At 39.3% G+C, this 12,003-nt stretch overlaps 1 protein-coding gene across 1 annotated transcript; it reads left to right on the top strand.

Annotated features, from left to right (window-relative positions):
* Positions 1-5,042: 5,042 nt before the first annotated feature.
* KRT10-AS1 (KRT10 antisense RNA 1) lies at positions 5,043-5,889 on the top strand (the record flags this gene model as incomplete). Its single annotated transcript, XM_009251822.4, has 1 exon — positions 5,043-5,889. A coding segment is annotated over one exon (780 nt), but the record flags the coding sequence as incomplete, so codon positions are not given.
* Positions 5,890-12,003: the final 6,114 nt, after the last annotated feature.

A 12,003-nucleotide genomic window follows, 5' to 3' on the forward strand; every position in this document is an offset into this window, starting at 1 on the left:
TATAAAAAGGGGCTCAACATCATTGAGCATCAGAGAAAGGACTCAAAACTGTGCAATAAGAATGTGATTCTCACTGCAGTTGAATTAATAATGTAAATTATTACAGTCACAGTAATTTGTTGTACAACTCACCCCACTTAAAATGGCTTTTATCCAAAAGAGAGGCAATAATGAATGCTAGTGAGGATGTGGAGGAAGGGGAACCTCCCCATACACTGTTCTTGGTAATGTAAATTAGTACAGCCACTATGGAGAACAGTATGGAGGTTCCTCAGAAAGCTAATAATAGAACTACTGTATGATCCAGCAGTCCCACTGCTAGATATATACCCAAAATCATGGAAATCAGTATATCAGTGAGATATCTGCACCCTCTTTTTTTTTTTTTTTTTTTTTTTTTTGCAATGCTATTCACAATAGCCAAGATGTGAAAACAACCTAAGTGTCCATCAACAGACAGGTTGATAAAGAAAACATGGTACATATGCTCAATGGAGTACTATTCAGCCATAAAAAAGAATGAGATCCTGTTATTGCAACAACTTGACTGGACCTGGAGGACATTATGTTAAGTGAGATAAACCAGGCATAGAAAGATAAACTTCTCATGTTCTCACTCATTTGTGGGAGCTAAAAATGAGAACAATTGAACTCAGAGAGATGGAGAGTAGAATAATGGTTACCAGAGGCTGGGAAGGGTAGTGTGGGGTGAGGGGGCTGGGAAGTGCGGATGGTTAATGGGTACAAAAATATAATTAGATAGAACAAATAAAATCTAGTATTTGATAGCACAACAGGGTGATTATAGTCAATAATTTATTGTACATTTTAAATTAAAAGAATATTATTGGAATATTTGAACACAAAGAAATGATAAATGCTTGAGGTGATGGGTACCACGTTTACCTGGGTGTGATTATTATGCATTGTTGCCTGTATTGAAATATCTCTTGTTCCCTCTGAATAATACAGTTACCGTGGACCCATAAAAAGTTAAAAATTTTGAATTTTTTTTATATTAGGAGAATTGACAATTCTAGTTGGGTTTCTGGCTAGCTAGCCTATCAGTATGTTGTAATTTAAGGATTAAATATAATATAACTTAGCTTTTAAATTTCATTAGTATGTCATGGATTTCTTTTCAGGTAAATTAATTTCATTCTGTAAAAGACAATTGCTCACTATCAGTTAGCTGCATTAGTGGGATAATTAATTAACATATAACATAAAATAGAAACATAATATCCGTTTTAGTTTTCATAAAAAATAGTGAAGCCGAAAGTACCAAACAATTCTCTACAGACCCATTTTAAAATATTGAAACTGAACATTGTCCAAAATTCAGTGGCTGTTTTCTCCCCCTCATAAATCTAAGAAAATTCCTTTAGGTGCAGTTGTGGTTGCTTGTCCAATTGGTCATTTCAAGGATGGCTGGATATGAGAGAAAATAGCATTATAATTGGGTATAACTTCATAATTTTTACTTAGAGAGTCTGGACAGATCTAAATAGAGGAGAGAAAGTTTTGGATTAGAAATGATGCATAACAGAGGTTAACGTTTACAGTGAAAGCAGTAATCCCCCACTCTAGTGATTTTAAGTCAGTATATGTAACATGCTTAAATTTAAAGGAAAAAGTCTTAAGGAATCAAATTAATTTCCTAATTTTAAAAGTTTTTAAAAAATACTTGACCTTATGGACTCATACAACTAGTCAATTTCATAATAAATGGACCTCTGTCTTTGAATCACTTTTTTTTTGGTAAGGGAGTTGTAAGAATGGTAGAGGAATAGATTTAAATAGTTATTTACATGTAACACACAATAGTAGCAGAGAAAATAATTATTTAAATGTAACACACAATAGTAACAGAGAAAATGTACCATAACCATTCTGTGGCTTCTTTCACAAGGCTGACGATTGATAATGTCCAAAGAACTTTTGATTTCTTGTATTAAACCCATTAAACAAATATGCAAATAACATTTGCAAAGTCAGTTCTAAGATAGAGTTTATAGAGCTTGATGAGACTTTTTTATGTTCCAAGGCCTGTTCTAAATTTTACTTGCATTTTTGTCTCATCAAATCCTGTTGGCAACTTTATGAGGGAAATTTTATTTTATTTTATTTATTTTGAGACGGAGTTTTGTTCTTGTTGCCCAGGCTGGAGTGCAGAGATGCTATCTTGGCTCACCACAACCTCACCCTCCCAGGTTCAAGCGATTCTCCTGCCTCAGCCTCCTGAGTAGCTGGGATCACAGGCATGCGCCACCATGCCTGGCTAATTTTGTATTTTTAGTAGAGACGAGGTTTCTTCATGTTGGTCAGGCTGGTCTCGAACTCCTGACCTGAGGTGATCTACCCGCCTCAGCCTTCCAAAGTGCTGGGATTACAGACGTGAGCCACCACCCTTGGCCAGAAATTTTATTTTAACTAAAATTAGTTGGCCAGGCGCAATGACTCACGCCTGTAGTTCCATCGCTTTGGGAGGCCAAAGCAGGAGGATCGCATGAGCCCAGGAGTTTGAGACCAGCCCGGGCAACATGGCAAAATGCCGTCTCTACAAAACACACACACACACACACACACACACACACACACACACACACACACACACACACACACACACACACACACACACACCCCAGCGCGGGCAACATGGCAAAATGCCGTCTCTACAAAACACACACACACACACACACACACACACACACACACACACACCCCAGCGCGGGCAACATGGCAAAATGCCGTCTCTACAAAACACACACACACACACACACACACACACACACACACACACACACACACACACACACACACACACACACACACACACACACACACACACACCCCAGCCCGGGCAACATGGCAAAATGCCGTCTCTACAAAACACACACACACACACACACACACACACACACACACACACACACACACACACACACACCACACACACAAAGCCTGGTGTGATGGCACATGCCTGTGGGCCCAGCTACTCGAGAGGGTGAGGTGAGAGGATCACCTGAGCTCAAAAGGTCAAGGCTGTAGTGAGCTGTGATTGCACCACTGCACTCCAGCCTGGGTGACAGAGCGAGACCCTGTTTCCCACAAACCCCTCAAAAAAGAAAAGAAATTAGTTAAAATTTAGCATGCCCAAAACTATTCAATAAAGGGACTTTGGTGGGATTTGAACACAGACCTATCTTCAGAGCTTTTTAAAAACACAATGATTAACTGTTTTTTCTTTTTTTAAACACACTGTTACTGGCTTAAACAATGAGTAACTCCTAAAACTCTTTTGAAATGAGCTAAAATTGTATTTTTCAGTCATGTGACTTGGAAAATTAACAAGAACATAAGGGATTTTAGTTTCTTTTTCAGACTAGACAAGCCTTCCTTATCATACTTCTGTGATGAAAAAAAATAGACTAATTTGAAAAGAAAAAGAGCTAATGAGGCAAGATGTCCTACCCTGGAAGAGATCAGACTTGTAGGCCTTGTCTGTTCCCAGGCGAGACTCTCCACTAACTTCTTGAGGGTCCGTCTGGCATGGGTTTATGGAGGTTCCTAACTCTTTGGCAGACCAGTCGTTAAAATAACAAATCACAGCAATTAGCCACCATGTATAATTGAAGCATTAATCCTTTTATAATGCTGGCTTTTTCAGATGGAGCTAACACCCATTATGGAGATTAACCACTTTTCATCAGGTTTTTAACTTAAGTCTTGAGGAATACAACGGTGAACACAAGGTGTGTATGTGAATTAATTTAGTAGTAAACTATGACATGGAGGAGTTCTGTTGCTTTGAAAGTTTCCAACTTATATACATTCAAAAGCTATTAAACTTTTTGGTGTCTCTCCAAATATTTTCCATATTGATAATTTTGGTTGAAACGTAGAGCTAGTTAGAATTTTCTAGTCTAACGCTTAGATATAAATGAGTGCATATTTGCAGAGCTATAAGATGTTGCATTATTTTTATTTCTGGCATCTGGAATATAAATGCTAAATTTGGTCTAGTTAGAATTTCCTGCTTCCCTCTCTCCCCTGCTTCCTTCCTTCCATCTCAAAACTGTCCAAGGATGAAGACCCCACAAGCTATATTGGGGTAACATATTGTAACAGTAGTTACTTTCAGTTTCTGTCAAACTGGATTAAAAAGAAGACAAGTATTACATGTTCTCACTCATATGTGGGAGCTAAAAAAGTTGATCTCATCGAGATAAAGAGTAGTATAATGGTTACCAGAGAGGTTAGGAGGATAGTAGGGAGGTGGGGGAGAGAAAGTAGGGGATAAAGAGGGGTTGGTTGATGGGTACAAACTTACAATTAGAAGGAATAAGATCTAGCATTCAGTAGCACAATAGAGTGACTATAGTTGACAGAAATTCACTATATATTTTAAATAACTAGAGTGAAATTAGAATGTTCCCAACACAAAGAAATAAGTGTTTGAGATGATGAATATCCCCGTTATCCTGATTTGATCATTACACATTGTATGCTTGTATCAAAATATCACATGTACCCCATATATATGTGTAACTACTATGTATCCATAAAATTTTGAAAAAATTTAAAAGAGGAAAGGAATGGAAAATAAAAGTAAAAAGATGATTCATCAAAAATTACAATGTAGAAGAATAGTGCAGAATGGCATAAACTAGTACCACATAGAACTTAATTTGTAATTGTGAAGAAACCATGTAAGTATATTTACTCCTGGTATTGTGTCTTTTTCTTATCCTAATTTACTGTTCCTCTATAGTTTAAAATTAAAGAATTGCTTTTAAATTTTACAGGGCAAACTAATTATACTGTGGAGACACAAAATGTTTTGAGACATCTGTGACCAGACATGTCACGTGTGAATATACCATTGGATTTCAAAACAGCACGTAATTTTTTTTGTTTTTTCCTTTTACAACAGATTCATTTTATTTTCATCACCATGGGACGTATGCTGTTGTTGAGTTCTCTGGGTCAGACCTCTGAAGACTTCTCAGATGGATCCTAGGTCTCTGGGCTTGCCCTGAAATTACTCGCTGCTCAGGGAGAGAGCTGAAGTGGTTGGCATCCTCCCACTCTGTTGCTCCGGCTGTGTCTCCTCTGTTGCTCCGACTGCAGCTCATTCTGTTAGAGTTCCTCATTCAGCTGGTCACTGTGGCCAGAGGGTGTTGGCCTGCTCCCTTCCTCAAGTCTTCTTAAAGCCATGGATTTTTGTGGAGCATTTTTCTTCCTGGCTCTCCCTTGAGTTGTTTTCCTTTCTTGGCTATCTTGGGACTCTTCTTTGTGCTTCCAGACATCAGTTGAGAGAAGGACTTCTTCTTCCTTGTCTCCTTGGTGTTGGCTGGTGGTTGCTCTTCAACAACTGGACTGGAGGCTCTTGGTTTTCTCTTCATCTTCAACAAGTCAATCTCTCTCAAGGGTCTCAGGTTGCAGCATTCTTACCAGAGGCCATTGGGCCTGGAGTTCCAGTTCCAGTGTCTGGAGAGTCCACCTCAGCTCAGCAATCTCATGCCGGTTGGCAATTGTCAGCAGAAGCCAATGCCTGCCCATCAGTTCTTTACTCTGAGGTGTTAGAGTGGAATAAAAATATAAATACTTATACTAGTTTTCATGACTTCTGCTTAATATTGGGTATTTTTTTGTTTTGTTTTGTTTTGGCGGTGATAGGCTTACCTTACATTAAACCAGGCCTTAGCCTTTCTGTGGCTTTGTTGTGGCAGAGCCTCATATTACTCTCTAGTCTGGTTCAGCAGGACAGTCGGGTCCACACCTGGGGCCGTTTGTTTTCTACGTTTACCTCAACATAAGGTACCTTATCATTGTCAGCCTTCATCTCCTGATCCAAAATAAAATAAAATGCCACAGGTTACTTGATTTTGCATCTGGAATATGATTATTTAAAGAAATTAAAAATTTAAAACTGAAAATGTAGAGTTTAGAAATCTTTTTTAAGATTTCAAAAAAATTTCTAGGAGACAACAAAATAGTGTTACTAGATTTAGCAAATAAAATACAGAATGCCAATTAAATTTGAATTTCAAATAAACATTGAATACTTTTTTTGGTATAACTATATTCCATGCAATATTTGGGACATATCTGTTATATTATTCATTGTTTACCTGAAATTATAATTTAAACTAGAGTTCTGTATTTTATCTGGCAACCCTATTATAAAAATGTTTAGGATCAATATAAAGGAATAATATTTTTAATTTTTACAAAATATTTTAATGTAAGTAATTTATTTGATTTTCACTGTCATCCTGAGAGGTAAGTTTTGCCTTACAGTCTATGTTACTTTACCTGCGTTTTATGAAAAGTCTGTCTCTTATAATGATAGCCACCACCACCATATCTTGTCAAGTATTGACATACTGAAACTTTAAATTCATTTTGTGTAGTTCCCGCCTCTTCATGATTGTTTCTGATGTTATTCAGCTTCTCCATCTGGCTTTCCATTTGCAACTCTAGGTTAGTCTTGTTCAAAGTCAACTCATCTAAGACACTGTGCAGGCCCTTGCTATCAGCCTCAACACACTGATAAAGGACAACTTTACTCTGGTATCTGAACAGAGCCCAATTAGAAGAATCAATACAGCTTAGATGGAGGTCTCCTTATACAGTGGTAATAAAACATCCCACATAGTGGAGCTTAAAGAGCACAGCACTGGGGTGTGATGACATGGGTTCAAATTGCACCTCTGCCACGTTCAGCTGTCACCTTGGGCAAATTACTTCTCTGAACCTTAGTTTTCTCATCATTAAAGTGGGAATATTGGTTTTTTTTGTGTGTGTGGTTTTTTTTTTTTTTTTTTTTTTGAGACCTAGTCTTGCTCTGTCACCCAGGCTGGAGTACAGTGGCGTGATCTTGGTTCAGTGTAATCTCCGCCTCCCAGGTTCAAGCGATTCTCCCACTCAGCCTCCCAAGTAGCTGGGATTACAAGTGTGCATCACCATGCCTGACTAATTTTTGTATTTTTAGTAGAGACAGTGTTTCATGTTGGCCAGGCTGGTCTCAAACTCCTGACCCCAAGTGATCCACCTGCCTCAGCCTCCCAAAGTGCTGGGATTACAGGCGTGAGCCACCGTGCCTGGCTAAAATGGGAATATTATGAGAATTGAGTTAATGTACAAAAGTGCTTAGCGAAGCATCAGTGTTCAGTAAATGGTAGGAATAACATTATTAAAGCCATGGAAGAGTGACAATCTCCCCTCTGCTCTTTGACTAGGAAAGGAAGCAAGCTTCTTTTCATGTACAGGGCAATGCACCTTTGTTTTACAAGGACTGTGTCTCCCTAGTTAAAAAAAAATTAAAGTACAGTACGGGAGACCTCCTGCAGTTCTATAAAAACCAAGTCTCTGACCTATGGATTGGAGGGTCATACACCATACATGAGATTTCAAATCGCTAGCCTGGGAGTTTTCACATTGCTAGCCTATGACCACTATTGTAATTTAAACATAAAAGAGATTGTTTTATGTTGAGATGTTTAATAATATGAAATAATGATATTGTAAATTTTGTAGTAACTGTTTAAAGTGGTGAATCGGGGAGGTTTTTTTTTTTTTTTTTTTTTTTTTTTCAGTTCTTTGCATGGTTTTTGACTTACTTGAGCTTGAAGTCATCCACAGTGAGCCTGGCATTGTGGATCTAATGCGGAATGTTGGCATTTTCCAAAGTAACATTTGTTACCTTCAAGGGAGGAAAAGGAACCATATAATTCAACAAAATATGTTGGGTGCCATTAGGTCCAGATTATATACTTCATGAATTTCGACAATTATAAGTTTGTCAATCATAATTGTATTGTACTAGTCATGGCGGCTCATGCCTGTAGTCCCAGCACTTTGAGAAGCTGAGGCTGGCGGATCACCTGAGTCCAGGAGTTCGAGATCAGCTTGAACAACATAGTGAGACCCCATCTCTATAGAAAAAAATTTAGCTGGGAAGGGTGGCACATGTCTGTAGTCCCTACTTGGGAGGCTGACATGGGAGGATTGCTGAAGCCTGGGAGGGTGAGGCTGCTATGATCGTGCCACTACACACACATCAGCCAGGGCAACATAGCAAGACCCTGTCTCAAAAAAGTTATATTTGTATAAATATAAATCAGATAAACAGTAAATTTAAATTTTTCTGGGACTATTACAGAACTTTTCAGCTAAATATATTTTTAGAGCTTCTGAAATACAGGATAAATGTTTCTCTTTCAAATGAATGTTGAGCCATTTCATATTAATTTTTATGCACATTAGACACTTTTCTCGACATTAGATGCATTAATTAATCAGATACAATATATGTTGGCCAGGAGAAAGGGTTGTATTTTCTGTTTAAGACAACTGAGTTTTAAGGTACTTGATAGTGTTGTAATATTTGCTATAGTCTCGAGGTTGACCATCCATTTTTTTCCCCCAAATTCTCATGCCATCTTTTTATTTTGAGTGCAAGGTCAGCACTGGCATTTTTCAGGCAATGTAGCTTGTCAAGGTAGTAGGCCTGGCATTTGTTTAAATTCTGTGTGGTTTTCCTCTCATTACTTGAAAGAAGGCCACCACCATCAGAGTCACCAGAATTTCACAGGCCCCTATTTGGTCCAGCACTCATGCTACTCCACCCTGTGCCAGGACCCAACCTACCCTCAATACCATAAAAGCCACCAGAAGGCCCACTACCACGGCCCTCTGCTCTGTTGAGCCCCCTACAATGACATAGTTTCCCCCTGAGCCTTGACAGACTCACAGCCTCTTTCAGTGCTGCCGTGCTGCCAAAACCCAGAGGAACAAGCCACTGTGTGGAGATGTAGCAGAGATCTAAGGTTAAAGTATAGCCCCAAAGTCGGTGCATTGTGGGGACCATTATGGAGCCTATTTACTATCTATCTATCTATCTATCTATCTATCTATCTATCTATCTATCTGTCATTATCTGTGTAAAGTTACATCATCTTTAATGAATTTTTTTAAAGTATAGGTTTTTTTTTGGTTAACAATCTCTTCACCTTATTTTAGTGATTGATGAGCCATATATGCTCAAGTGCTATCTCATCAGGGTGTTGGGTACATGCAAGAAAACTCTGCATGAGCAGGAAAAACAGAGAAGACCATCATTTCATGACTTCCATCTTTTGAACCATGATAAGTGATTACTTTTTGAAACACTGCAGGCATTCCTCTAACAGACATCCTTTCTTTCCTTCTGACCCTATAGTCTTAACATTCTCATGCTCTTGCTCAGTTTGCGTCTATTTTTCCATGACCTTCCAGGCTTGCTACAGGGCCCTTTCCAAGGAGTCTAAGTTGAGTAGTGCATACTGCTGTAGAGTTAAATAGGTCTTTGAGTTCTAGCCTACTGTTTCTCAGCTTGGACAAAGTTACTTATCTTCTCTGAATCTCAGTTTTGTCATCTGTACAAATTACAAAATAATTTGGAGGATTAATGAGAAACAGGTAATAGTGTCTGGCACATACTAGGCTCTCAATGCTTGTTCTCTCCCTTCTCTTCTCTCCGTGGTCCCCACTCTAGCTCACAGCAGTCTCTAAAACTCATAATCCTAATTATACCACACATTCTCTCAAGAAATATTTATTGGATGCCCAGTGTGTACCAGGAAGTCTTATGGACTATTATTGGCCCTGGTTTTATACAGTTGTCATACATGTATCTTGATCAACATCCCTTCTAAGCTCAGTGTCTGAGCATTGATTCTAGATATCCATGAATACCCTAAACTGAACAGAGTTGCCTTTACACTAAATTAAGAAGTTGGCAAAGTTTGCCATTTGTGTCTAAACCTGCTTTCCTTTTCTTCTCTAGGTTGAAATATCTCTCTGCACTTCATCTGAAGCCATTGACTTTCTTGTGCTTTAACTCATTTTTTCTGTCTAGGGAAAAGACATGATATTATTCATTTACACTAATAGAAACAGTATTATTTGCTCTATGTCATTCAGGAACCTAGGCATTTGAATTTTGAGCTTTTCCTTTAATTATGAAATGAAAGATTGTTCCTTGTGATAGAAATTTCAGTTCTTGGTGAGGAAGAGAGAATTTATTTTGGGCAGAAATCTGCTGAAATTGCACTTTGCCCACCTAAAAGACCGGCCTTAAGCAAAAGTGTTATTTTGTCTTTTTAGAATACATGTGGAGGAGTAGACTGAAGAGAAGGCATACATGTCTTTCTTTTACCCCTCCTTACTCTATACACAGATTATCTTCCAGCTCCTGTGCCCACATCTGAGTTCAGTTCCTGGAGTTCCTTCTGAATTTCAGGAAGTTACCTCTTCTTCAGACTTCCTTCTGTGACTTATTCCTTTCATATCTCCCAGTCTATCCTAAGAATCCAAAATGTCTGCAAGTGGAAGCTCTGTGCCACCCCATTCCCTTTGCCATGATCTCCACCTCTTGCACTGCACCCTGTCCCCACTACAAGGGGATTGTTCTGTCTTTCCTGTGTCAGCCTCTTATGGCCCTAAGGGCCCATGATTTTGTTACACTTAGGTATACAGGATGGAGAGGATGACAGTTGCACATGATTAAGGAATCCCTCGGAGGATGAGGGGAGAAGAGCATGGAAAGATAAGAGTCGTCTCAGCTTTCATCAGGGTTTCAAGAGGAGACACTGATTATTGGGGAGTTAGATTCAGGACAGTTTTCCTTTTAGTGTTGGTGTGTATATTTCTATAGCAGAGAGGAAGATGAGAATTAAACTTCTATGTATCAGGAAAATCAGCCAACAAGAACACTAATATAGGTACTTGAGAACTAAAATGAGAAAAGAGAAACTAGAAATTGTTTGCATACATGTAGTAGCAATAATCTAATTCAACATACATGTATTGAGTGCGGACCCTACACAGCTGTTTGCCCTTCCATATCCTCTTTCCACCTTTCTCCATTCTGCTCTGCACCGTGAATTTAACCTTGCCCTCTGGCTTTCATTATGTTTGCTCAGTAGGGACCCCAGTGGAGGGAGGGAGGAGAATGAGTTGGGGGATTTATTCCTCTGGCCACCTCTACAGCTTGGTTGGATCTTTTCATTGAACACCACAGCTCCTGTCGAGATGGCCCTTTCTGTGACTTTCCCTTCCTAAATTACCTTCCTTTGTTCTTGTAGGCATGGGGGTGACACTAGCTACCCCTGGTGGTTTCCCTACGCCATACCCACACCTTTGTCAATAGTGTTTTTTTTTTTTGAGTCGGAGTCTCATTCTGTTGCCTAGGCTGGAGTGCAGTGGCGCAATCTTGGCTCACTGCAACCTCCGCCTTCCAAGTTAAGCGATTCTCCTGCCTCAGCCTCCCGAGTAGCTGGGTCTACAGGCGTCCGCCACCGCGCCCGGCTAATTTTTGTATTTTTAGTAGAGACGGGGTTTCACCATATTGGCCAGGCTGGTCAGGAACTCCTGACCTTGTGATCCGCCAGCCTCCGCCTCCCAAAGTGCTGGGATTACAAGCGTGAGCCACCGTGCCCAGCCTGTAAATAGTCCTTTTCTTAAATTTGCTTTGACTTATCCTAATTTGAGCGTGCCAGTTGTTTCCTGTGTGGACCCTACTGTATGATAGGAATTTGTATAGTCTTTACTCTCAAGGAGGTTGATAGGAAAATGAATAATTGCAACACCATGCAATAAGGGTTAATACTTGTTTATCAAAGTGTAAGATCCTTGAGGGTAGAGACCATACATTATTCACATTTCTTTCTTGAGACTTAGCATAGTGCCAGGTACAGAGCAGGTGCCTACCAATGTGGAAAGGTAGAGGTATGTATACGGGGTGGGGAAAAATGGAGGATGGAGTTGAGAAGCTGTTCCAGGAAGGCCCAGGTGGCTTCATAGTTTAATTATGTTGGTCAGAAACAGACTGGTTGCACTAAACAAGAAGAGAATTTACTAGAAGGATATCATTGGCTTCTAGAATCAATGGAAGGTAGGAATATAGGAATTGGAGGACAAGGAGAAACTGGGGTGCTTTGGAGGGCTAGTTTA

Source organism: Pongo abelii, chromosome 19, assembly GCF_028885655.2.
Source record: "Pongo abelii isolate AG06213 chromosome 19, NHGRI_mPonAbe1-v2.0_pri, whole genome shotgun sequence".
Classification (NCBI taxonomy): Eukaryota; Metazoa; Chordata; class Mammalia; order Primates; family Hominidae; genus Pongo; species Pongo abelii.